This window comes from Synchiropus splendidus, chromosome 15, assembly GCF_027744825.2.
Source record: "Synchiropus splendidus isolate RoL2022-P1 chromosome 15, RoL_Sspl_1.0, whole genome shotgun sequence".
Classification (NCBI taxonomy): domain Eukaryota; kingdom Metazoa; phylum Chordata; class Actinopteri; order Syngnathiformes; family Callionymidae; genus Synchiropus; species Synchiropus splendidus.
The window spans coordinates 2827903-2852956 of NC_071348.1; the positions used below are offsets into that span (position 1 = coordinate 2827903).

The window sequence follows — 25054 nt, forward strand, 5'->3', positions numbered from 1 at the left end:
TTCCGACGAGGATCTGGACCACGTTCAGAGGTAGAACAAAAAGTAGCACCTCGTTGACAGTTGAACATGAATACACTGCTGTCCGTCACACCTGGACTGTTGAGGAGTGAACCACGCGGCGGATCTCAGTTAATCCTGCTGAAGTGCTGACTCGGCACCTCTGAGCGTTTCATTGCATCAGCTTCAGCAGATTAGCAACAATCAGCTGCTGTGTTTACAAACAAATGTTGTTGCTGTTCACCTGGTGGTGAGGACAAGGTTTCAATCTCATTAACACATAAACACACACATGCCGCCCGTGTGCCGGTCCGGACCTGACCTCAGGTCTCAGGTGTGGGTGTGGAAATGGCTGTGTCACATGACTCACTAACATCCTCCGTCTTCTGATCCTCGGACCTTTCTACATCAACTCATTCGCTTCAGACTGTGAGGCAGCAGGGGTTAAGGGTCAGCTCCTCTGAGTCTAGGGAACAGGTGGGACCGTGACCTGTGCTGCTGTGGTGGAGTGGGACGGGTGAAGTGATCCTAGACTGAAGTTAGAAAGAAGCCACAAGTGATCCTGACGCTGATCTGGATCGTGTGATCCAAACACGTGGGGCCTGCACCCCCCCCCCCCGCTTCCCCCATGAAACCCAAACCTGCTCATTAATCTATTAATCAAAGCCACTGAAGTGCTGATTCAGAACCAAACTCTCAGGTGATGTAATCAGCTGATCCTCACCAGACACGTGCAGCAACGCTCTGAGGGCGGTGACGCGAGAGCGCCTCAGTAGATTAAAAAGAAATGAACACATTTTGAACCAGGAAGTGATTCTGAACTTAATCTGGTACTTTTTGATGGTTGTTTGTTTTCCATAGTGCTGTGCTGTTATTGTGTAGTTGATAACAAAGCTTTGGATATTTATGATGACAATGTAGTTGAAATAAAACAAATAGTATTCATTGTAAAAAAAATATATATATATTTCGTGATTTTATCTTGTGTTTTTAGGTGCTGTTTTTTTCTTAAATGTGATTTATTGCTGCTCCAACTAACATTTCCTGTCTATTTTACTTTGGAAAGCCAACGTTTTTTATTTCCGGCTTGCTCGTGCATCTCCGCGAGCTTGTCTCAGTAGGTGACGTCATCGTTAGCGTCGCTATACAGACTCTGACGCGGATACAAAATCGAGCGCAGCGCCGGTGTAAACACTCGGTGTCCCGACACCTTGATACTCAGCGACCTGAACTCGAACTTTTTGTTGCTCGGAACTCGAACCCTTGGACCCTCCAGCACTCCGTAAGGTTCTAAAGCAGTTTACGGAGAGGCTGAGGGGACCGGTCGACCAACTCTAGCGGACCTAGCCCGCGATGACGCCGCTGAGCTCGGCGTGTCGCTGCCGCCTCCGTCCCCGGTCCACTAGGACCGCTGAGATGTGACCAGCAGTAATGGACATGGAGTAACCGGCTGCTTCCCTCGTGTTGCGGCGACAATGAGTTCTGCTCCGGGACTCTTGTTGCTGCTGTTGCTCAGTGGCAGCGGTGCGTTCGGCCGGTCCGTGAAGGCAGCACGGGAGCTCCAGACAGGTGAGTAGTAACACTCGCGTGAACTTTCACCAAGGTTTGTTTATTGACTATGTGATGACTCCAAAGCATTTGTTCGTATTGCGGTTTCTTTTATAGTTCATAGTGTGTTTTAGCTTTGTTTCCAGTTGAAGTTTGTTTACCAGTTTGTTCCTGTCTCGGGTCCTCATAGAATTGAGCTGATGTGACCGCTGGTGGAGAGAAGACCGCGTGGTCTTAATGATTCTGGTTTGAAGGACTCAGTCAGATTTAGAACCAAACCTTATTTATAAACGGTCTAAAAACACACCAGTCAATATTTGCTGTGTCAATAAACACAAGTGAGCGGACTTTTCGGATCCCGATAGACCTAGAAAGCAAAAACATCTCCAGGAAACCAAGGTTCCACTGAAGCTTCTTGAACATGTCGAGTCACGTGTGGTCAACTGAAATGACCTGGTCAGCAGTGGCACAGATTTTTGTGTTGCTTGTCATTGTGACTTCTCTCACCTGCCCTGTCCACACGTGCTCTCAGGTACAGACATACTGCAGCGCCCCCTGCTGGAAAAGACCCGTCCATTTGCCCTGGTGGACGGTCATAGGCGGCCCCTGACTGAAGCTCTGCAGGTGAGAAGGAGAATCATTGGCCTGTGACGACGCTCACATGAATGTTGCGCTGACTCATTGAGTCACAGTCTCATACATTCCCTGGGCATCTAGACCAGGAAGCTCCACACTTCAGTGAGTTCACGTTGACCAGGTTTAGCTTCCTCCTCACGCTGCACGAGCTCCACTGTTGAAGTCTCCACCGAGTCTAGAGATCTGACTCATCACAGTCCTGTTCTCACTGGCTCATTGTGAAACACAGGAGGTGATGTCAGCTTCATGCCGGTTAAAAGCAATGAAGCTGGACAAATGTGCCGATTCGGCATATGCAATTATGGAAGCTTTCGGCTCAAGAAATGGTAACCAAAGTTGGGAGTTCTTGACGGCAGGGAACAGTTTCCTCTCAAACGACTGCTGTTTTCATGGTCTGCTTCCTGCAGGAAGTCAGTCAGCTGAAGGGGAGGAAGGGATGCAATGCCCAAGACTGAGATCATCTCCTGTAGACCTCCACCCTCACCCCACCTACTGAGCGGAAACAGGAACTGCAGGATCAAGTGAGCTAGAGAAGAGAGGAGCAGCAATACTGTACCTTCCTAGGGGGCGCTACACTTCGACTACACACTGCACAAGTTGCCTACTTCTTTATGGAGGAGTGTGGTGCCACACCTTTAGCTATGACATCTTCAGTGCCAGACTTGTAATTGATGCCATCTTGCTGAGGAGGCTGCGGTGGTGCAGTGAACCTGCCGCAGATGGGAGGAGACTGGAGTACCAGGGGGAAACTAACCTCTCAAAGTCTGAGTCTTTGAACCAGTGGCCAGCTGCAGGCATGTGGGTGTCTCAGAATGAAAGTTGAGGAAGTGACATTTCCTCCGGATGCGCCTCCACACACATGACTCACACGCGCTGGAGCACAATGGTGGAGAAACGCCTCGGAGGGGAATTTTCGCCTCCGCCCCAAATCTGGATCCAATAACGCTCTAAGCTCCAGCGGTGAACCAGGATGTGACTTCCTACTGAAGAGGTCAGTGTGCATCCTCGCGGGATGCCATCGGCACACATTCCCATGTGGACCTCCCTGTTCTCCTACTTCGGTTGACACCACGTGGAGTTTGAAAACAAAGTGACAAAACGATTCCCAAGATGTTCTCCTGCCACATTGCAGATTTGAGATCTCGGTCGGCTGCTGGGTCTGCCCCGGGACTCCTCCCAACTGAACCCCTCCTCGTGCGCTCTAGCTGCTATTTCGCTCATTCATAAACAAACCTCTTAATCTGATTATGAGGATTTCAATGGGATTATCGGAATGAATAAATAATCCACTTTCATTTCTGTTAGTCAGATTTCACGGATTATTGAACCCACTAGGCCGAGCCTGCGGCGTCTCTCACTGTTCACCACTGCAGCCTGGTGATGACAGCGCAACCTGGCTTCACTAGTTCAGACACAGCGGTCGACATCTGTGCGTGTCCTCCTGCTACACTGCCGCTGCAATCTCTGGGTGGCTGGAAGTCAGTGTTTCACTCTCCCTGACAAAACATGACATCAAAGCCACTGATGGAGCACAGTCTAGTTACACTGTTAAGTTGTTGACTTTGTCGTCTTGCCTGTTGGATTTGATTCAACGTCCCGTTAATCTGAAATTTATCTGAAATGATCCCAGATTATTTGATGAAATCATGCGACTCATTTCAGTGTCAGTCAGTGAAAAAGCTTCCCTGAGAAAGGGTGACCCCAGCCAAACTCCTCTGATCCTTCATGTAACTGATGTGTTCCCCAGTAGCTCCTTCTAAGAACAGTTAAACCTGCCAGTCAGTTCTAGAGGCTCCTCTGTGGATCCCACTCATGACAACTGAAACATGTGGCATGTCACGCCGTTGCGCACACGAGGAGCAGCCGGACGTTGGTCAGGAAAAGGCGTCATAACTTTCCCACAATTCCTGGAAATTGCACTTATTGGTGAAGGGAGGTTGTTGGCCCCACCATTGTTGGCTGTGACTGCATAACTGAGTTGTTCACATCTGAAGGGATGAGGATCAGCACCTCCATGTGTGTCCATGACTGATGCTGTTGTGTTGGCAGGATGGTCATCCTGACACCCTGCAGTGTGGTCTGGAGGTCTGGGGCCGACTATTCCTTCTGGACCTTGAGAAGAACCAGTGAGAACCACCTCTGACCCTAAAACGGAGAGGAACAAGGAGCTGGCTGGAATCTCATCACTTCTTTTTCTGCTCGTCCACAGTGACCTGCTGCCTAAACCTCCAAATGTCTTCTACTACCTGCCCGATGGCACAGGGGTGTCGATGACAGCTGAGCCTTTGGTGAGTGAAGGTCCACTCTGGCTGGGGAACATCTCAGAGCCAAGGTCTAGACTGTTTGTCCTTGCAGACTCACTGTTACTACCACGGCAGCGTCCGAGGTTTCCCCCACTCCCGGGTGGCGCTCAGCACCTGCTCTGGCCTCCGGTGAGTGTCTGGGTTCGGGTCGACATAAATGGGTGAATGTTCATCTCATCTCACAGCAATGCGTGAGAGCCAAGAATGAGGTTTAAACAAAACCAGCTTGTCACCGGTGGTGACCTTTGACCCCTGCAGTGTGAAGGCTTGGCTGGATTAGAGGATTTAGGCTCACGTGAAAAGACCTGGACTGGATCCTAGCTGTGGATCAGGAGTGTTGCGCTCACTGGTCAACGGTTCTTGGAGGGATAAATGCACTGCTTCCCCAGGAAGCAAAGTAATGTGCACTGTGTTAGTCCTGGGGGGATCACCAGATGTTTGATTCTTTTCTATTCTCCAGCGGCATCATCATCATCAACGACAGCTTGAGCTTTGAGTTAGAGCCACAAGGGGGTGACTACGGGGAGGCGGCAGCTGCTGCTGGCGAGGGGAGCGGAGGCAGCGGCCATGCAGAAGACAACCTGGATGTCCACCTGCTGTACTCCACCAACCCTCTGGAGGGCGCCAGGGCAGCAGGCTGCGGCGTCTCACACGGCCCTGTGCCCCCCATTCACAGTTGGACCACAAAACGCAGGGTGAGCCTGCTGCCAGTTTCTGCTGCATGCTTTCAGTCTGCCCAAAACACTTAGCTGTAACATTATGACCAGGTGTAGTGTTGGTAGGTCGGGGCAGCTTGGGTTTGTAGTGGAAACACCTGCCACATCACCTCACGGTGCGTGGAGGTCATGGCCTGAGTCATGGAACTTCAGGAATCCCAGCCATTTCCAAATAATCCCGAAGAGATTAGAGCCACTAAGTCTGACGTGTGACGTCACCATGAAAACGCTGGAGACCTGAGTCACTTCAGTGAGTTGGATGATCGAGTCACACACTGAAGGTCGGGTACTCGCGCGCACACACACTCTAATCTGAGCTGTGAGACTCAGTATTTATAGCTGCTGCTGTTGATCTGCCGTCTGAGCCTCATCAGTGTCAGGATCACTGAGATCCTCAATGCCATTTGACTTCTGACCACCCTCCCTCCGTCTGTCTGCAGAGAAAGAGAGACATTCTGTCCGAGACCAAGTACATAGAGTTGGTGCTGGTGGCGGACCACCAAGAGGTTTGTGCGTGTGTGTGTCTGTGTTTGAGAATGAAGACTTCCAAATAACTGGGTCATTGTAATCAGGTTTCAGAGTCCCTGGTTCAGGTGAGCCATGTGTTTTGGATAGTTAGGTTTAGGGTGAGAGGCTGGGGAAAGGGTTATGTCAATGAGAATGTTGACGGGGAGAGGTGTGTGTGTGCGCGCCCGTACTTCCTGGTGATATCTGTCCCTTCTCTCAGTTTCTGAACTACCAGAAGAACAACCAGACCATCATCTACCGGATGATGGACATGGCCAACCAGGTGGACTGGGTGAGAACCCTGCCCTCCTCCAGTTACCACGGCAACTCCACAGCGCTCTGATGACCCTTCTCTGTTGCAGTTCTACCGACCACTGAACGTCCGCGTGGCGCTGACGGGCCTGGAGATCTGGAGTGACCGAGACAAGATCATTGTGGAGAAGAACCCTGCCGACACCCTCAACAACTTCCTGGACTGGAGGACTCGAGAGCTGCTGCCTCGGCTGCGCCATGATAACGCTCAACTGGTCATGTACGGCGCCACCTCACCCGGCCGGGTGGATGCAGGCCAGTCCTTCCTCACTGGTGTGTCTAATGTGTCAGGGGTGAGGCGTTTGACGGCACCACGGTGGGGATGGCATCTCAGTCCTCCATGTGTTCCAGAGACAGATCCGGGGGAGTCAACGTGGTGAGAAGAAGCGTCTTTCTGATTGGCTCCTTGAAGTTAGACTTCACTTCCGTCAGCCGCTGCGGGTCTGAGACCCTCAGCTAGAGTTTAAGAATGAAGCAGGATCATGTGCCGCCCAGACTCAGGGCTTGAGGAAGGGTGTGTGTTGCAGGACCACCTGGTCAGTGTTCTGGGCGTGGCTTCTACTGTGGCCCATGAACTCGGCCACAACCTGGGGATGAGCCACGACACGGCCGAGCGCCACTGCGCCTGCCAGAATGAGCGTCGACTCGGCGGCTGCATCATGGAGCCGTCGACTGGGTCAGAACCAGCAGGACTCTCTCTCTCTCGCTCTCTCCTCCAGCTGGCTGGCTCACCATCATCGCTCTTGCCTGCAGGTTCATGCCGGGGCAGCAGTTCAGCAGCTGCAGCGTGGCCGACCTGTCGGTCAGTCTGTTGCACGGAGGAGGCATGTGTCTATTCAACGTCCCGCAGCCGGATCAGCTGCTGGGGGGACCTCGCTGTGGCAACCTGTACGTGGAGCGAGGAGAGGAGTGCGACTGCGGCCTGGTGGAGGTGCCCGTCCGTCCGTCCGTCCGTCTGTGTGTCCCACCCTGTGTTGTGACACTGTGCTGTGATTGGCCAGGAGTGTGACGACCGCTGCTGCAACGCCTCGACCTGCCGACTGATCCCAGGAGCTCAGTGTTCCTCTGATGGGATCTGCTGCCAGGACTGCCAGGTGACACACACACACACACGTTGACACATGCGGGGACTGACTCCAGGCCTTCCCCCGTAGCTCCGGGCCGCCGGCTCCATGTGTCGTCAGCCGATTGGGGAGTGTGACCTGCCCGAGTTCTGCACCGGCTCTTCCCCTCACTGCCCGGCCAACGTCTTCCTGCAGAACGGCGAGCCGTGTGAGAACGGCGCCTCCTACTGCTACGGAGGCGTCTGCGCGAGCATGGACAGTCAGTGCCAGACCCTGTGGGGACCCAGTGAGTGTCAGAAGCAGAAATCTGCATGTTGTCTTCAGATCGACTGACTCACTCTTGTCCTCTCCGTCTGCGCAGACGCCACCAGCGCTCCGGCCGTGTGCTTCTCTTCCGTCAATAAACTTGGGGACAAACTGGGGAACTGTGGTCAGCTGGCCAACGGCTCCTACATGCCGTGCTCCAACTCGTGAGTCAACATTGACCTCCCCCTCTGAGGTCCTGCACCTGTATGACATTACTTCCCGTGTGCTGCAGTGACGTGCACTGCGGTCGCATCCAGTGTCAGGGAGGGAGAGATCGCCCCCTGCTTGGCACCAACGCTGAGATACTCACCACCGAAGTCACTTTCAACCACAGTAAACTGGTGTGTCGTGGAACCTTCTTCCACCTGGGAGACGACGTGTCTGACCCGGCTACTGTTGCCCCGGGTACCGCCTGCGCTCCTGGGAAGGTAAGGTGGCGCCCCCTGCAGGCGAACAGAGACAACTACAAGGGGTCAATTTATTATTTAATGTGTTTAATAATTCATCTTTTCTGAAGTTAAAACAGTTATTTGACCACTTGTTGCCATTCATTTGGCTCTCCTTATGAAACACAAAGATTTTTTCTGAAGTAATAGAAAATGAATCTGAGAGTTCAAGAGTCACACCCTGCATGTTGCTGTGTCAGGCGTGTCTGGACCAGCGGTGCCAGGACGTATCAGTGTTTGGTGTGGAAGAGTGTCACAGCAAGTGCAACGGTCACGGGGTGAGAGAGGAGTGACGCTGTTCCCTCGGGAGCTGTGTTTCTGATGTGTGCGTGTGCTTCAGGTGTGCAACAGCAACAGGAACTGTCACTGCGATGTCGGGTGGGCTCCACCTGACTGTCGGTACTCAGGCTACGGCGGCAGCGTGGACAGTGGACCAGCCCAAGCTTCCGCTGGTACGACTGAGACCCAGCCTGTTCACACAGGACACCTGTCCTTGAGCGCCCTCTTGTGTGTTCGCAGGTTCTGACCCGGTCCGTGTGGCCTTGCTGGTCATCTTTCTCTTCATCCTGCCGGTGGTGCTGCTCTTCTTTGCCCTCCGGTTTCCTCGGTTTCGGCGGCGGTTGTTTTGTTTTGGAGCCGACGGTCCTGTCTATAAACGCAGACAACACAACCGGTGAGACTCTGTGTGTGAGACAGGCTCATGGTCCACAGTCCTCACTGACACTGTCTCACCCACCACACAGTGTGTCTAACTGTGACAGGTGGGACTCGGACTTGACACACCTGGACAGGTACTGCTGGGCTTTGCCCTCTAGTGGGCTCTGTGCTGTGATGACATCATCACCTGTCAGGCCTCTGACAGAGGTTAAAGCTGCAAAGGTGCCTGAACGATACTGGGCTCAGTGGGAGCTTGTGCAGCTTTAGCCTGGTGCTGGTCCTCAGTAGACCTGTCTGTCTTGTGCTGGGGGGCTCTCCAGGAAGCATCCTTCATGTGATGATGCTGGCTGAGTGTGCAGTGGCCTCTGTGAACAGGTTCTGTTGTTGATACCGAGTCTCTCTGTTCAGAACTCCGGTGACCGAGCGAGTGGACTGCAGGAACGGCGAACAGGTCCGGCCTCTCCGGTACCAGCTGAAGCCCCAGACGGACGCCCCGCCCATGCTGCCCCTCAAAGAGGTACCAGTGTAGCGCTGAGTGAAGGAGCGCGTGGTTCTGACTGGTTGCAGAGTGATGCATTTCATCCACCCTTCCTGTTGCATGACTGACTTCCTGCCGTGCCTCTAACACTTCCTGTCTGCTCCTCCTCTGCTTCCTGTTTTATCTCCTATCAGGTTGACGAACGACCTGCTCCTCCCACTAAGCCACTCCCCCCTGACCCCGCCCCAAACCCACCGCCACAGGTAAACTGGCCTGGGACTGGTTCTGCTTGTGTGTTTGTGGTCGCTGTGTGATGTCATCGTTCGTCCTGTGTGTGTCACGTCTTGGTCTGAGCACACGTCACTTTTGAATCATCCTCTGTTGCCTCCAGAAGATGTTGTGTCGGTGTGTCATGTCATCGGCTGTTTCAGTGCTCATCATGTGTGTGAACACCTGCTGTCCGCAGTGGTCCTGTGGCTTCTTTGCTCTTGTGTCAGTGTGGTGGTTGTGAAGTCTCGATGATAGAATGAATGAATGAATGAATGAATGCAGTGGTGCGTGGTTTGCCATTGAGGAGTCAACATTTGCTCTGGTTTCCTCCCCCTCTCTCACCGTCCTCCCACTTCTCTTTCTGCTGCTTCAGTCTACTAAACACCGGCCGGCGCCGCCCACCAAGCCTCTGCCCCCCAACCCCCCCGCACAGGTACGACCAGCCGAGGTCACCGTGATTGACAGCCATCTTGAGACCATCAACAGAGAGAATCAAACCGACTGAGCTGTCGTCTCCTCTGTGCTGCCTCTAACAAACGTCCTTACTTCAGTTCACACTTGTGGCTGTTGATGGTTTCAAGAGGGCGCTGTTGTCGCTGATGAAGGTTTGTGGTTCTGAAGCTCCGTCTTCCTCACTAACATTCCAGCCGCTGGTCCTCCGTCCAGCTCCGCCCAGCAAGCCCCTCCCCCCCGACCCGGCCTCAACGGGACAGGTTAGCATGTGAGCTTGTGCTCGTCATTGTGCGAGCTGTGTCGTGATTGGCTGCACCCCCCCAGGCCCCCCCTTCCTTATTTATCCTTGTTTCTTTCCTAAATTCACCTAATGTCGTCTGTATTTGAATCAGCTCTTTTAAAGAAATTACAGTCCAAACAATAACAATTCTCTTTTTATTGACAAGACAACGAGTGTGTGTTTCCTCCTTCACTTCTCATCTCCAGTTATCAACAGTGTCCGACATTTTGTCTCCAGATGTCTGCTCCGGTTAAACCTGCTGTCCCCAAGAAGCCGGCGGTGCTGCCGCCACCCCTCCCCCAGCCGCACGGCCCCGGGTCCAGACCGCAGCAGCTGACCGTCCCAGCAGTTGCCCCGTTGCACAGGTATCCCACTGCAGAACCAGACTCTCGGTGATGTGCAGTGGTCAGTGGCTGGCTGAGAGACTGGAGGCTGAAATTGCAACCTTGATTTTGTGACAAACAGAACCATCAGTGGCCTGTTTCCTCTGTAGCCATTCGACTGTCTTTCTGGTTGAGCAGAGCCTAATCATCTGAGCTGGGCCTTGCATCAGCTGGACTCTGGTCTAGACCTTGTTTTGTGAAACAGACACCAGTAAAAACAACTCTAATGACTTGGGTGTGAGTTCCTGGCAGCTCTGACCCAGTTCTGCTGCAGCTAATGGATCCTAATGGATCCTTTCCGCCGTGATGGGACTTTAATCTGGGCTGTGGTCAGGTGACCGGTTTTCATCCACCATGTGACTCTGTTTGTTTGAATGCAGTTGAACACAGTGAGTCAGCGTTCTTCTCCTCCTCTTCCCAGGCGACCTCCGGCTCCTCCTGTCAGGCCCGCCGCTGCTCACAGCAGAGCGGGTGGTGGCGGTGGGAGGAGTCAAATGTCTGAAGAGCACTGCTGACGCCCACACCTGCTGACCGTGAGTCCACTGAGCTGTGAGACGTCTCCTGCTGGTAGGATGGTCCGGCGCCACCTGGCCTTGGATCACAACTGGAAGTGAACACCACCAGGAGAGCCGACTCTTGTGAGACGTTTGCCACCAATGACTCGTGGCTAGGACTTGTTTGAGAACTGAACTTTGGATGGAATTGTATTTTTCAACCTGGAATGCTGTAAAACTCGATTCATATTTTGCCAAATAAAATATTTAAAAAAAATTTACGAGCCATCTGGTCACAAAGTTCACCAGCAGATCTCTTAGGTCAGCAGTCATGTGACACTGGGCGGTGGGTCATGTGGCGATGACTGGCCTGGACCCTCCTCAAGTCAATTCACCAAACAACAAAGCAAACACGGGTACAAGCAAAAGTCGCGTGTAAAGCCTGACTTGCCTCTGTGTGTGTGTGTGTGTGTGTTTCCTGCCGTGGTCATGTGATGACAAAACTCTCACTGACAGATCAAGATACCCCGCCCCTTTGAAGAGGAAGTGCTTCAGAGTTTCCTTTCAGTCTCTGAAGACGCTCATCATGTCTCCATCGCTGCTCCTGCTGCTCCTGCTGGCTTCCTCGCTCTGTCCTGTCTCCAGTGGCCGTGAGTCCCGTCATCCTTTCCCACACTGAACTTCTCACAGACTCGAGCGACTGTGGATAGTTTACGGACTGATATGTGTTCTGGAGAGGCGTGTGTTCGAATCTAAGATAGTGAAGTCCAAAAATCCAACTTAAGATTGCCTTCAAGAAGAACCCTGACCCTTGAACACTCATATTGACCATGACCTGTTCCACAATACATTCTTGCTAAGTCTTGACCAGATAACTATCACCTTCACACGTTACAAAAAGTCATTTTCCACTTCAACTGGCAACAGGTGTTGACCTTGGCTGCCGCCTCAGACAAGTGGTCTCCTGGTCTGGAGCTCTATCAGAACCACAGTGTTCCTGGTGGACCTGCTTCATCAGTGAAGACCCGCCTGAGCCGCTGTCTCGCCTCAGAACCTGGGCCTGCCAGGGCTGCTGGTTTAACAGGAAGAGGCCTTCACATGTCTTAGCCTCTTCACCCCGGAGGTGAAAGGCTGCGAGTCACACCTCAAATCTGCTTCCATGACACTGATATTAGTTACAGTGTCACAATGACCCGAGTCGTGACCCAACCACCACATGACTTGAGAGTTGTCCTGGTGCAGCGTGTGCTGGCCAGTGACCTGAGACTTGACAGACCAGGCGTGGATGTTAAGTGTCTTGTGTCTGAGTCCAGGCTCCACCATGCGCCGCCTGGTCTCCTTTCATCATCCAGACCTTCACCATGTGGCCGCGCTGCTGCTGAGCAACGACAGCTCCACTCTATACGTAGGAGCTCAGGACTTCGTCTTCTCGCTGGACGTCAGTGCCGGGGACAGCATCACTCTGAAGGGCAAGGTGTGGCAGCGGGGTTGGTGGCAGCTGCTTGCACTCTGCCCCTCGTGACCTGTGGTGACCTGTCTCCTCAGGAGGAGTGGAGGCCCACGGAGAGGCAGGTCCGAGAGTGCAGCCAGAAGGCAAAGAACGCCACGGTAACACACACACACTCTGACGCCTGGAGTTGCGGTCCTCACTGCCACGTGTCCCATGTGAAGGTGGACTGTCCAAACCTGGTCGGGGTGCTGCTGCAGATCAACGCCACTCACCTGTACGCCTGTGGTAGCCACGCCTACAGTCCCGAGGAGGTCTACATCGTGAGTCCCATCTCACACACTGTGTGTGCAGCAAACAGGAACATTCCCCCAGTGACCTGCTTCTGCTGTCTCAGGACATGGACTCGTTCTCTCGGAGCCCGGGAGCAAGTGGGAAGCTTCGCTGCCCGTTCAACCCCTTCGAGAGGAGCACGGCCATCGCCGTCGGTGCGTCTGCCGCGTGGTGTCTCCGGCTGCAGTCACCAGCCTCTGTCATCCACCTGTGTTCTGTTGGGCACCACCAGGGGGCGAGCTGTTCACCGCCACGACCGCCGACTTCCGAGGACAGAACCCTCACGTCGCTCGCTTCTTCACTGAAGGAGGACGCACAGACGTCTCACTGGAGGCGTCCAGCAGCCTGCTGGATGGTGAGCGGTGCCCCCCGGGCCCCCGCACGCTCGTGTGGTCTGGTAGACGCGAGAGTCACCGCCTGACCACATGCTGCGCTTCCTCTTTGTCTCGCTCGCTTCCTCCTCTCCGACACCTCAATACTTCTGCTCCACTCTGCTGCTAGAACCAGTTATTTCGCTCACATTTTTTTCTATTGTAGATGCACATAGAACTGGCCATTTGACAAGTGACTAAAACACTTCACATTAGGCATCGATATCACAAATATACACAGAAAATGGGATGAAAACAGACGAAAAAAATAAAACAACATCCAATAAAAAAGAAGCAAGAACAATTAACAAAAAGAAAGAGAAATAACATATAAACATGTGAAACCTATGAGGAGAAATTACACTGACATTTTTCTCACTCCACTTTAGTCACCATTCTGCTTTCATTTTTAACTTTTGTGTCAGTGGTAAATCTATTTTCAGTAATGCCACTCTGCTGTTCCATGTCCGGTGCAGCCGACTGAAGCCATTTTCTTGTGATGGCCGCCTGTAAAATGTGCATCGGCTCTGGGTGCGCTTCATATAAAACTCGTATATGGCCTCATATGTCCTACCCCCTCACACACAACCCGATGAACAATTTTCCAAAATGACTGATGTGTGAGTGGTTGGGATCCAGTGGAGTGCATTTTCTTATCCAACTGTTAGGCTTTAATCTGAGGAGTGATGAAGTATGGTGCCTGGCTCTCTCCATCCATGTGACTGGGTGGTTGTCTGCTCTGTTCTCCAATCTTTACTCCACATTTTGCCTGTTATCTCTTCTCCTGATTCTGGGAACCATTTGTGTTAGAGTTTCATCTTCCCACCTGCCTGTGACGCACACACTCCTCTGGTTCCGCTGCCCCAGACCACCGATTGTCTCATTTTCCACTTCCTGTTGTGTGACCACTTCCTGTATTTCAGAGCCGACTTTCATCAGCTCGACGCTGGACGCGGCTGAGCGGAAGCTCTACTTCTTCTTCAGCGAAGTGGGGAAGGAGTACACGTTTGAAGAGAAGATCCGGATTCCTCGTGTGGCTCGAGTCTGCAAGGTGATGCCGGCCCAGCTCGCCGCTGGTCACGTGACGCCCTCACGCTCCTGTGGCTGTGTGCAGGACGATGTGGGAGGCCAGAGGACGCTGCAGAGGAAGTGGACCAGCTTCGCCAAATCCTCGCTGCTCTGCCCTTCTCAGAAGGGTCTCTTCAGCCAGCTGCAGGACGTGTTTATACTGCAGCCAGCAGCGGGCGCTGACGCCGGCAACACGCTGTTCTACAGCGTCTTCACATCAGAATGGTAGGCCAGAGCAGCGCTCCCTGCTGACGGGAAGGTAACCAGCAGGTGTGTCCGCAGGTCGGCCGCCGTGTGCGTCTTCAGCCTGCAGAAGCTGAGGACGGTGTTCAGCAGCTACAGGACCTTAGACAAGAAGACGTCCCGCTGGACTCAACTGGCGGGACACCCGAACCTGGGCCAGGTGAGGACCCAGCCAGCAAGGGCTGCGTGCAGCTCTGCTGGCTCACAAACAGCTCCCGACTGCAATGTGAAGGGATGAGCGCATGAATGTGTTGAGCAAGCGAAGAATGCAAGGGTGAATCAGCAGGTAGTGGAATGATGAGTGAGTGATGTGACGAATGTGAATTCACACGTTCATCACCATGTTTGTGTCCCCAGTGTGGGCTGGACGCAGCATCAGACTCCGTGCTGGAGGTGGTGAAGCGCAGCTACCTGACCAGCGGTGCTATCAGACCCGAGGGCGGGGCCCCGGTTCTGATGTCGACGGAGCAATACAGACGCGTGGTCGCCATGACGACACAAGGCGTGAGCGGCAGAGAGTACAGGGTTCTTTTCCTCCTGACAGGTGAGAGGGTGAAGGTGGTTGTTTCAACCTGAGGAAGCTCTTCATCCCTGGCTCTGTCTCCAGAGTCCGGGCTCCTCCATAAGGTGGTTCTGTTCCAAGATGGAGCCCATGTCGTCGAGGAGATCCGGGTTTTCACTGGACCACAGCTTTTTTACAACTTACTGCTGTCGGGGTCAAAGGTCAGACTGTGGCTGCTGGACACGAGCCCCGCCCACTCCACTTCTGACAGGTGCTCAGTGCGGACTGTCTTTCAGGACGTGGTCTACGTGGGCACATCTGACGGGGTGACCGCCGTCCCCGTGGTGGACTGCTCCGTCCACACATCCTGCTTGCAGTGTGTTCTGACCCGAGACCCTCAGTGTGGCTGGAGCCGGGGCAGGAGGGAGTGCAGCGTCCTGGACTCCAGTGAAGACATGTGAGTGGCAGCCTCTGGTTGGGTCGGGTCGGGTCTGGGCGGCTCCCGCGCTCACTGTGTTCTGCTGTAGTGTTCAGGTTCTGGAGGACGGCAGCGTGGAGGAGGCGTGTCGGGACCAGACGGGCCCAGTGACGGGTCGGTGTTTCTTTCACCGAATCGCTGTGACTGGCATGTGTTTGCTGAAAACAAACCTGTGCTTTACAGAGGTCAGAGTTCACCTGAAGGACCCGGTCACGCTTCCCTGTCAGAAGCCCAGACTTGCTGCCGTCACCTGGACTCACTCGCGGTTCTCTGTGCTCCCGGAGACACTTTATGTCCAGTCTGCAGGCGACCTGAGGTTCTTCGCCTCACCCAAGACCATGGGCTTGTACCACTGCCACGCTCAGGTCCACGGCTCCCGGCTGCTCGTGTCCAGCTACAACGTCCTGCAGGTGGCGCCCCCTCGCTCTCACTCACCTCCCCTGAATGACAATGGTGGGGAGGAAGCAGTCGACCTGTCGTGGGTCACCAGCCTCCCACTCAGCACTGACTCCCCAGTGAAGCAGCAGGGGGCGCTGTGCGAGCAGGGAGGCTCTCAGACCAGCCTGGTGGTGGTGTCGCTGCTGCTGGTGGTGTGTGTGTGCCTCCTCATGGCGGCCGTGCTGTACACGTGGTGCCGCAGGAGTCAGAGGCTCGAGTGGAGCAAGGGCCAGCAGGATAGCCCGGCGGAAGTGATGGTGGACTGAGGTGCGGTCCTCATGCAAGTCTCTTCCATCACCACCCAGGTTGACCCTTCAGAAGCGGCCCGGACTCTGTTTCCGCTTGCCTCAGTGTTTTCAAACCCTTTCGGTTTCACTTGTTTATCGGACCTCTTCATCTGCAGGACGCCAAGCGGGTCGGCTCTGATGTTTTTGGTCACATGACTGAGTGATAAAGCTGTGAATGTGATGACATAAGTGATACTTTTCTAGCGTCTCTATGCTGCCCCCTGCTGTACACACAATGACGGCTTCGTTATTAAACGTTGGAGTTTGAGCTTTTGTTTGCTTCTTCATTTCCTCCCCTTCTCTTCCTCTCCCTTTCCTTCTTCTGGCTTCCCTTTCTTCTCTCTCCTGTTATCCATTTTCATCCATTCTTTTGAGACCACCTATTTTCTCATCTCCTCCCTCTCTTCCTGTTCCTCTCCTTTCCCTCCTCCCCCTCAGCTCCTCCCTCTCTCCTCTTCATCTTCACCCTCATTGATTCCCATCCTCAGCTGGACTCAGTTGCATCGGAACCGGACCGGACTGCTGCTCGGGTGTGAGTTGTCTCTCTCTTTATTTCATTCAACACTGGACCAACTGCTCTGGTTCCGGACCAACTGGATCAGAACCCACTGGGAAACTGAGAACAGAATAAACTGTTTCTGATTCAAAAATTTTGTTCAGAACCAGCTCTGGTCCAAAGGACCAGGCCGATACCAGCGAGTGATGGCTTGTGTTTTCTCTTGCAGACCCTCCTGGACCATGGTGCGTGAGTGAGTGAGCACTTGTGTGTTTTTGCTTATGTTTATAGCTTCTCCTGTGTGTTTGTGTTTCCACCAGCGAGAAGATCTGAAGACCTTTGGGGTGAGTTCGCACACACACACAAACACACACCAGAGGATCGATACCCGGTGGTATCCTGATGGTCTCTGCCATTTTCTGGACGCATTAGTTTAATGGGCCAGAACTGAGTGGCTCCCCTGAGATCCGACAGAACCACTCTGGGGCTCCGGTCCTCCTCAGGCATGGGTCCCACAGACCTGGTCCAGACTGCTCAGGACTGAAGAACCAGATCTGTCCCTCTGTGTCCTCGTCCCACGGCAGGCAGTGGAGGTGGTTCTGGGCCTCATAGAGGTGTCTCTGGCCGCCGTGCTGACTCCGGTGCAGACATCCTTCAAGAAGCAGATCTTCTGTGTCTTCATTTCGGGAGGCGCGGTGAGGATTCAGGATCCAAGGATCCACTGAGGTCAGAAGACGAACTGACGTCTTCTTCTTCCAGGGGATCCTAATGGGCATGTGTCTGGTGCTGGCGGGTCGACAGCCGTCGTACTGTTGCGTGAGTCCACTTCCTGTCTCTGACTCGCCTTGGACCGACGTATGATATGAACTGACTCGTATTCCAGCTGAAGCACAACTCCATCTATCATCTGGCCTCCACCCTCTTTGCCGCTGTGGCCTTCGGCTTCATGGTGAAGAATGTCCCGTACCGTCACCGCTGCGGCGACTTCTGCTACGGCGAGACGGTGAGGCCCTGGGACCCTTGGGGACGCGTCTCTGTTCTGTGCTCTGTTCAGAAGAGTGTGGCCCTGGTCTCCTCAGGATCTCGTCGGCGACGTCCTGGTGCTCCTGGTCACGGTCCTCCTGGTCCAGACCCTCATCAGCCTGCTGGTACTGCTGATCAGCGCCTGCCTCATGTGGGACTCGCCACAGGTGTGTGTGTGTGTCAATGTTCTTGTATGAACGAGACACTTGTGAGGGCCTCATAAGGTTTTGAGGGTCAACACGTCAAAACAACCGGGTCATTTTCATTGGGTTTGGTTTGTGTAAGAGTTCTAGTTCAGGTGAGCCAGAGAGGCTGGGGAAAGGGGAGATGAGTGGTCCTCACAAAGGCAGAGATACAAACGTGTGTGTGAGAGGATGAATGATTGAAGTTGAGGCTTCTCTATTCAGGTCCAGACCAATGACCCGGAACATGTTCGCAGCAACACGTCGGAACCACTGTGCGAGTCCAAGGAGCCCAAGGATGCCGACGCCGGGCCCGAGTGAAGGTTCTGTGCCGGCCTTGACTGAAGAACTGTTGAGTGTGTGACAAATAAAAGCAGTCCACCTTGTCTGAGTCATCACCACGTCTCCATAGCAACACGCAGAGGTCAGCGGCCCGGGCCGGCGCGGCGGCTCCGGAAGCCCACCCTCACCAGGGTTCCTTATCTCCCCGACTCACTGGCTCATCAGCTTTACTGCGCTGGTGAAAGGTCACTCAGTCAGTGACCCGCTTGCTGTCGACTGAGCCGCAGCCCGTCTGCTGCCACCGCGGGACCATGCACACCAAGTCCAGCTGGTGAGAACCACACCTTTTCTTACTCAACGTTAGCGGCGAGATGAAGTCGAGAGTGAGTCCACATCAGTGCCACGTTCACTGTCACACCGAAACAAATAATTGAGTCTGGAGGCCGTCACGTGTCGATCTTTGGACCCGTGAAGCTAAAAACATCAGCAGTTCTAGAGTGAGAGAAAGAACCGACTGGCCTGCGACATCATGTAACAGCAGCCACAGCTGCTGCAAGTTCGGCTCAGTTGAAGGAGCAGAACCCGCTTGCTAGCAGGTCGCGGGAGAGGGTGACGCTAACAGCACCACGGGTCACTTGTGTCGCCCCCTAGCTGCTGCTCCTTTGAAGACTACAAGCTGACCACAGAATGGCTGCTGACCCAGACGGGCCACCGACCAAAGGTGGCGGTCATCTGCGGCTCAGGACTGGGTCTGCTGGCCGACAGCGCCACCGACAAGCAGATCTTCAAGTACCAGGACATCCCTAACTTTCCCGTCAGCACAGGTGAGTAAGCCCCGCCTCCTCCCCGCCGGAGCCGTGGAGTCACCCTGCCACCCCACAGTGGAGGGTCACGAGGGCTGCCTGGTGTTCGGGTTGATCGAGGACACGCCCTGCGTCTTCATGAAGGGCCACTTCCACCTGTACGAGGGCTACTCGCTCTGCCAGGTGAGCAGCGCCACCTGCAGGCCAAGCCTCCGGGCACTGTCGTGATGTGGTCGCCCTCAGGTGACCTTCCCGGTGAGGATCTTCAAGCTGATGGGCGTGGAGAGCGTCCTGGTCACCAACGCGTCCGGGGGTCTCTGCCCCGACTTCAAGGTGGGCGACATCATGATCGTCAAGGACCACATCAACTTGCCTGGCTTCGCCGGGCAGCATCCGCTGTGTGGACCCAACGACGAGCGGTGAGCCCTGGAACCGAGTCGGAATCAGAGCCGCAAACGCACGTGACCTGGGCTACGTGCAGGTTCGGGACCCGGTTCCCCTGCATGTCGGATGCCTACTGCAAAGACCTGCGGCGCCTGGCGCTGGAGGCGAGCGGCGAGCTGGGCTGCGGCGGCTTCATCCGGCAGGGCGTCTACTGCATGGTCAGCGGGCCCAACTTCGAAACCATTGCGGAGGCACGGATGCTGCGGGTCCTGGGCTGCGACTCTGTGGGTGAGTGAGTCCGACCCGTCCCACTGAACCCGAACCATCTGAGCTCCACGGCGCGTCTGCAGGGATGAGCGCTGTTCCTGAGGTGACGGTGGCCAAGCACTGCGGGCTGCGGGTCCTGGGTCTGTCCCTCATCACCAACATGGTCAGTCCAGAGCCAGAGTCCAGACGCGGGTCTGTGGTGCCTGACTGTGGTGGCCTGTGTCCGCAGGTGTCTCTGGACTACAGCAGGGAGGAGAAGGTCAACTATGATGAGGTCCTCCAGATCAGCAAGATGAGAGCAGAGGTTCTGCAGAAGCTGGTGATGACCCTCATCACCCGCTGCCAGCAGCAGAGCATCAACACACACAATGGCCTTCAATAAAGCTGTGGTTGATGACGTCATCACCCGTGCCTCATTCGGTTGCTCTCTAAGTCAGAGTCAACAAGTCAGTTCCTGAGTCAGCAGAACCACCCTAGTGAGGTCTGAAACCATGAATCTGTTGTAAAAAGTCAAGATTTACTTAGGTCATTCCCATATTAATAATTCTTTAACCGATTTTGTTTTTTTTGTTTTTTGTCATGGAATGTTGGACTATGCTTAGAAATGCAAAGAAACAAACAAACAAAAAAGGAAAAAAACAACAACCTGCTCCCAGCAAAGCAAGTCCCAGCTAGTCTTTTATTGAATCCCCAAAAATGTGTTTATGCCAAGTCATACACTACACAAACTTTTTTTTTTACAAAAAAAAGAAAAAAATATATATATTGTCCAACCCCTGTATATATATATATATATATATATATTTCAACGGTGGCGAGCAAATGCTTGCGCATTTGAATTTTGGCCCATTGAAGGACCCGTAGTCTTCTCGGCCGTGCTACGTCACCTGCGCCGGCAAAATGACAAGGCAGTGGGCGACAATAACAGACAGACAAGACTCAGGATGAGGAGGCAAGTACGTCTTCAGTCGGGCCACTGAACGGCAAGTTTATTTACAAAAAGAACAGAGACGGGACGATAAATAAAAACACTGTGATTTGTAGTTTTTGCAAAAAGGAGTTCTCTCACCACCGGAGCAACTCCTGCCTGACGTACCATTTACATGTGAAACTAGCTCAGGCAAGTTCCTCCGTTGCGAGTGCGGCTACCGGGAGCTCGCTCCGCCAAGCCACGCTTGCTGAATTTGGGAAACGAATGAGCAAATCCACACAGCCCTCGGACAAGCCAGAGAACCCCTGGCTCAAGACGTTCCCACAAGGTGAGACTGTTGATCACCTATTGTACCTGTGTGTGTGTGTGTGTGTGCGCGCGCGCGCCCGCGCGTGTGAGAGAGTGTGTTTGGTTCGGTGCAACTACTGTATGTACAACATACTGCTCACAACTGCACAGCTAATGCTATTTTTTTGTTTTATTTTATTGAAAAATGGAATTCAATGCTCTCAATGATCTCACGGTACTTTCGCAACCAGGAGGCTGTGAATGGCACTTTGGCCCAACAGAGGCACAACCTGGCCTCTGTTGGGCCACACCTGGAGAGAGAGATGAAAAAGAATACAGGCCCTCATCTAAATAAACAAGAACCGCAAAGATGCTTATTCAGTAATTTATTATTGAATGAAAAGTAAGGCCACAGGGACTTGATTGCAGTTGTCAGTTTACTCAGAGGTGAAACAGTCACGTGTTTGGCCATGGATCACATGACCGGACGTGTCAAACAAAAGCTCCATTTGAGCACTTGCATTTCCGGCGCTTTATTGGCAGAGGTCAATGGCGTCGTTGGCTCAGGAGCCTTTGGTGCTCCTGATCATCTTCTCCAGAAGGTCCCACTGGTCCTGAGGAACCTGCAGCCATGACCTCATCGATCAGCTGCTCAGGTTGGGCCACACAACACTTGAGACTCACCGCTTGCAGGCTGTTGAACTCTCCCGCCATCATGACGTACTCGCCCCCGTCCAGACGGACCACCTGAGGATCAGCAAGCACAGCAGTTCAGCAGAAACCCGCGCAGAAGCAGACGCACGCCTGCACTCACAGCCCCAGACATCCAGGTGGCGAAGTCGCTGCTCATGTAGGCCGCCAGGTTAGCGATCTCTTGAGGCTGCCCTAAGCGGCCCACGGGAAGCCGCTTCAGCATCTGACCCGAGAACTGCCCGGTGGGGTCCAGACGACTGAAGGCTCCCTGCAAACACACGCTGTCAACAACAACAACAACAACAACAACAACAACAACAAGGTCAGGGCCACAGCGGCACCTTGGTATGGATGGGTCCTGGCTGGATGATGTTGAAGCGGAGACCATAGCGGCCCCACTCTGCTGCCAGAGACCTGGACACAGATTCAGAGTTAGAATGGGATTCAGAGTTCAGAGAGGTCAAAGGTCGCACTGACTTGTGAAGAGCCTCCACGCCAGCCTTTGCTGATGCACTCGGGACCACGAAACCGGAACCAGACTCTGCATAGATGGTGGTGATGGCGAGGAAGGAGGCAGCTGGACACACGCACACACAGTCTCAGGGAGGCTTGGGACAACATGGCGGAAGTTACTGTGACCTCTGACCTCTCTGGCTCTTGATCAGCCTCTTCCCCAGCTCCAGGGTCACGTAGGCGGTTCCGTTCAGAACGATGTCAGTGATGGTCCTCCAGGCGTTTGCCGACAAACGCTCCGTAGGGGAGATGAAATTCCCGGCGGCGTTGTTGATGATCACCTGCGGACACACAGCTGTGAGGTCATGGACGAGGGCGTTGCCGCGCGTCTTACGTTGGGCAGGCCGGTGAGACTCTCCATCTGGTCGACAGCAGCGGCGACGGCACCCGGGTCTCTGACGTCACACTGGACGGCGTGAACCTGGAACGCGGTCACGGTAACGCAGCGTCACACACTCTGAACGTGAGCCAGTCTCCACCCAGTTCCCAGTCCTCACCTGGTTCCCGGTCTCGGAGCTGATCTCCCGCGCGGTCTGCTGCAGGACGTCCAGTTTCCTGAGGACAGCGAGCCTGGTGACAGGTGCCCCGCTTTTCTCTCACCACACAACTCTGGCTCCAGTTTTCTCACCTGCTGGCGATCACACACTGCGCCCCCAGCTGGGACAGGGTGGAGGTCATGGCCCGGCCCAGACCCGTCCCTCCGCCGGTGATGAACGCCACCTTGTTGCTGAAGCTTCCCGGCTGCAGCATGACGCCCTTAGACGGAGGGAAGTGGACAGCCTGGGGGGGAGCCTTCCCAAGCGCTGCTGAGCAGTGGAGCCATGACTGAAACACACACACGTGCCTCAACTGGAGCCGTGGGTCATGTTATGACGCCAGCTGGTGAGTATTACACTTCCAACATAACAGAGGTCACATGGCTCCTCGCCTGACATGATCGGTAAAAAGTTAATATTCGGTGCAGTTCAGAGAGCCGACCATGTGCGCATGCGTAGCACATACAAACAAGTAGGTAAAAGGTTAAAATGGTACAGGCCGAGGAAAAGTGAGACGGTGAACTAGTCTGCAGTTTGGTAAAGTCTCCGCCTCACTCGGTAACAAAGTCTCACCCTCTGAAGTGAAGTTTGGATAGACTTTCTGCAAAACACCGCCGTCGCCGCCATGTTGCCGAATCCAAACCATTCAGCAAGAGAGCGCGGGGGGCGCGTATTCCCGTGGTCATATCTATTGTGACGCCATTAAATATTTAGTCTGATTTAAACTACTTAAGTCGTCATTTAAATGTGATTTGGTTTTCAGAGTGAGGCTACTTTTAACGGTGCGTAAATAATGAGAGGCTCATTTGTTCCGACACACTTTAGTCAGTGTAATGGAACCGTCCAGGCTGTGACGTAACTGCCTAACTTCCTGCACATTACCGTACTGTGTGCAGGCGAGCGACCAACAAAAACTTTACCAATCTATTCCGCCTGTTTCTTCTCACTGACATCTGTCAGTCATCGTCATCTATTAACTTCCAGGTAAAGTGATGGTACTGAACTATATTAAGTGAATGTTAACCCGCCCGCATCGAGTTCCATCTGCAGCATTTCCCCTTAAGCCGGGTCAGTTACGGTAGTGGAGCCATGGTGCGATGATCGGAACACTGAGGGCACCAGCCGCTCGCTGATCGATGCTCTCCTCCTCACCACTATCGCTCCATGGAGGGCTACGGTTCTGAACCCAAACTCGTGTTGGTGTTTAGCGGAAAGCGGAAGTCCGGGAAAGATTATGTGACCGATCTGATCCAGAGTCGGTAAGCGATCCTCTCTGGCGCTCTTGAGTTGAATTGGAACAAGCTAACTGGAGATAGATCCGAAAACAAAAGTTCTCGTTGTGAATCACTGCGACACTCTCGAAAGGATTGTTTCTTACCCCCAAGCCAGCGGGGCTACAGCGTTATCGTCGCTGTGGTGCCCCTCAGGGGTCAAGTTGATGTGCAGCCTTGTTCAGTATCACCTGACTCCGACCCTGACTCTCATCCGCCAGGCTCGGAACAGATGTCTGCTGTGTGCTCCGCCTCTCTGGACCTCTCAAGCACCAGTACGCCCAGGTGGGTCTGACACACTGACGCCATGGGAGTGAGGAGTGTGTTCAACTTCAACTGCTGCACCTGCAGGATCATGGTCTGGACCTGGAGCAGCTGCTGGGTCCAGGTCTCTATAAGGAACAGTACCGGGCCGACATGATTCGCTGGGGAGAAGCGAGGCGGCAACAGGATCCGGGGTTCTTTTGCTGTCTAGCCACCCGAGCTGCGAGACAGCCTGTCTGGGTGAGAACCGCTCGCCAGGGATTGTCTCCTCCAGATAAACATCTGTTGTGGTCCTTCAGGTGGTGAGCGATGCGCGGCGGTTATCGGACCTGCAGTGGTTCTGGGCCAGGTATCCACTTCAAACCAAATGTGTGAGAGTGCAGAGTTCAGAGTGCACCCGAGCTAAGAGAGGGTGGAGCTTCACAGCAGGTGCCCTCGCACCATCTCCATGACACTTGCACACACACTCACCTGTCTACATGTCAGGTGTGGACGACGCAGAGTCAGAGTGTGGGCTGGACAGCGGCGTGGACTTCGACTGGATCATCAGCAACGAGGGTGACGCGTCCTCACTGGAGCAGCAGCTGCAACCCATCCTGACCCTGGTCCAAGAAGTGCTGCGTCAGCAGTCCCGACAGAGCCACCAGGAGCCAAGGAACTGCGCTGCCTGATGACATGGGTGATGACGCTCCAAACTGAGTTGACCTTCAGTCGATTCGGTCGAGGATGACTGGGCATGTTGGGCCTGACTGAAGCTGCAGCTCATCTCTGTCCAGAGTCAGACTCCTGCATGTTGAGCGAGGAGGGTTCACACTTGGTGTCACAATAAAGACTGAGCTCTCATGGACTGGTTCATTTGGGCAGGTCATGTCCGTGTACATCAAGACAACTCGGCATGTTCCCCATGAACCACCATGAGGCAGACAACTCTGTTTCATCTCACCTGTCTCTCTCTCTCTGGGCAGTGTACCTCACCCGTCTCTCTCTCTCTCTCTGGGCAGTGTACATCACCTGTCTCTCTCTCTCTCTGGGGAGTGTACCTCACCTGTCTCTCTCTCTCTCTCTCTCTCTCTGGGCAGTGTACATCACCTGTCTCTCTCTCTC

At 53.9% G+C, this 25054-nt stretch overlaps 5 protein-coding genes across 24 annotated transcripts; 4 read left to right on the plus strand and 1 right to left on the minus strand.

Annotated features, from left to right (window-relative positions):
- Window positions 1-35: 35 nt before the first annotated feature.
- Window positions 36-10924, plus strand: adam15 (ADAM metallopeptidase domain 15). 14 transcript variants are annotated; one of them, XM_053888133.1, is made up of 27 exons: window positions 1532-1566; window positions 2078-2169; window positions 2589-3172; window positions 4231-4307; window positions 4391-4469; window positions 4537-4613; window positions 4945-5179; window positions 5641-5706; window positions 5928-5999; window positions 6070-6239; window positions 6311-6395; window positions 6547-6695; window positions 6773-6950; window positions 7021-7113; window positions 7174-7369; window positions 7445-7553; window positions 7622-7817; window positions 8036-8113; window positions 8176-8287; window positions 8355-8508; window positions 8579-8626; window positions 8901-9009; window positions 9165-9233; window positions 9614-9673; window positions 9888-9953; window positions 10211-10338; window positions 10778-10924. In XM_053888133.1, exons 5-27 carry the CDS (start codon window positions 4452-4454, stop codon window positions 10869-10871), a joined length of 2562 nt encoding a protein of 853 aa, XP_053744108.1. In that variant the 5' UTR covers window positions 1532-1566; window positions 2078-2169; window positions 2589-3172; window positions 4231-4307; window positions 4391-4451; the 3' UTR covers window positions 10872-10924. The 14 variants fall into 14 exon arrangements, with proteins under 14 accessions (XP_053744096.1, XP_053744098.1, XP_053744100.1 ...); XM_053888121.1 differs by lacking the exon at window positions 2589-3172 and having other exon boundaries at window positions 36-1566; XM_053888131.1 differs by lacking the exon at window positions 1532-1566 and having other exon boundaries at window positions 1573-2169.
- A 460-nt stretch (window positions 10925-11384) lies between these two features.
- Window positions 11385-16855, plus strand: LOC128772082 (semaphorin-4A-like). Of its 3 annotated transcripts, none has more exons than XR_008416700.1 (14): window positions 11385-11500; window positions 12164-12324; window positions 12396-12620; window positions 12695-12785; window positions 12863-12985; window positions 13925-14052; window positions 14116-14294; window positions 14352-14472; window positions 14670-14856; window positions 14920-15035; window positions 15111-15271; window positions 15342-15406; window positions 15476-16549; window positions 16743-16851. XR_008416700.1 is itself a non-coding variant. In XM_053888152.1 (14 exons), exons 1-14 carry the CDS (start codon window positions 11437-11439, stop codon window positions 15994-15996), a joined length of 2079 nt encoding a protein of 692 aa, XP_053744127.1. In that variant the 5' UTR covers window positions 11385-11436; the 3' UTR covers window positions 15997-16853. The 3 variants fall into 3 exon arrangements, 2 of the variants coding, with proteins under 2 accessions (XP_053744127.1, XP_053744125.1); XM_053888152.1 differs by having other exon boundaries at window positions 12396-12458; window positions 12522-12620; window positions 15476-16853; XM_053888150.1 differs by having other exon boundaries at window positions 15476-16855.
- A 1341-nt stretch (window positions 16856-18196) lies between these two features.
- On the plus strand, window positions 18197-19848 carry pnp4b (purine nucleoside phosphorylase 4b). The gene is made up of 7 exons (XM_053888179.1): window positions 18197-18331; window positions 18652-18824; window positions 18883-18986; window positions 19047-19222; window positions 19285-19475; window positions 19538-19617; window positions 19684-19848. The coding sequence occupies exons 1-7, from the start codon at window positions 18312-18314 to the stop codon at window positions 19834-19836; spliced, it is 897 nt and encodes a 298-aa protein (XP_053744154.1). The 5' UTR covers window positions 18197-18311; the 3' UTR covers window positions 19837-19848.
- An 871-nt stretch (window positions 19849-20719) lies between these two features.
- On the plus strand, window positions 20720-24962 carry pmvk (phosphomevalonate kinase). 2 transcript variants are annotated; one of them, XM_053888192.1, is made up of 6 exons: window positions 20720-22459; window positions 22537-23674; window positions 23908-23971; window positions 24038-24190; window positions 24250-24379; window positions 24437-24962. In XM_053888192.1, exons 2-6 carry the CDS (start codon window positions 23580-23582, stop codon window positions 24619-24621), a joined length of 627 nt encoding a protein of 208 aa, XP_053744167.1. In that variant the 5' UTR covers window positions 20720-22459; window positions 22537-23579; the 3' UTR covers window positions 24622-24962. The 2 variants fall into 2 exon arrangements, with proteins under 2 accessions (XP_053744167.1, XP_053744166.1); XM_053888191.1 differs by having other exon boundaries at window positions 20720-23674.
- decr1 (2,4-dienoyl CoA reductase 1, mitochondrial) lies at window positions 21053-23235 on the minus strand. 4 transcript variants are annotated; one of them, XM_053888171.1, is made up of 10 exons: window positions 22989-23077; window positions 22508-22704; window positions 22377-22434; window positions 22214-22300; window positions 22013-22160; window positions 21844-21943; window positions 21708-21780; window positions 21488-21634; window positions 21358-21420; window positions 21053-21296 (listed from the first exon to the last, which is right to left on the minus strand). In XM_053888171.1, the coding sequence occupies exons 1-10, from the start codon at window positions 23040-23042 to the stop codon at window positions 21237-21239; spliced, it is 987 nt and encodes a 328-aa protein (XP_053744146.1). In that variant the 5' UTR covers window positions 23043-23077; the 3' UTR covers window positions 21053-21236. The 4 variants fall into 4 exon arrangements, with proteins under 4 accessions (XP_053744146.1, XP_053744145.1, XP_053744144.1 ...); XM_053888170.1 differs by having other exon boundaries at window positions 21708-21943; window positions 22989-23229; XM_053888169.1 differs by having other exon boundaries at window positions 21053-21420; window positions 22989-23227.
- Window positions 24963-25054: the final 92 nt, after the last annotated feature.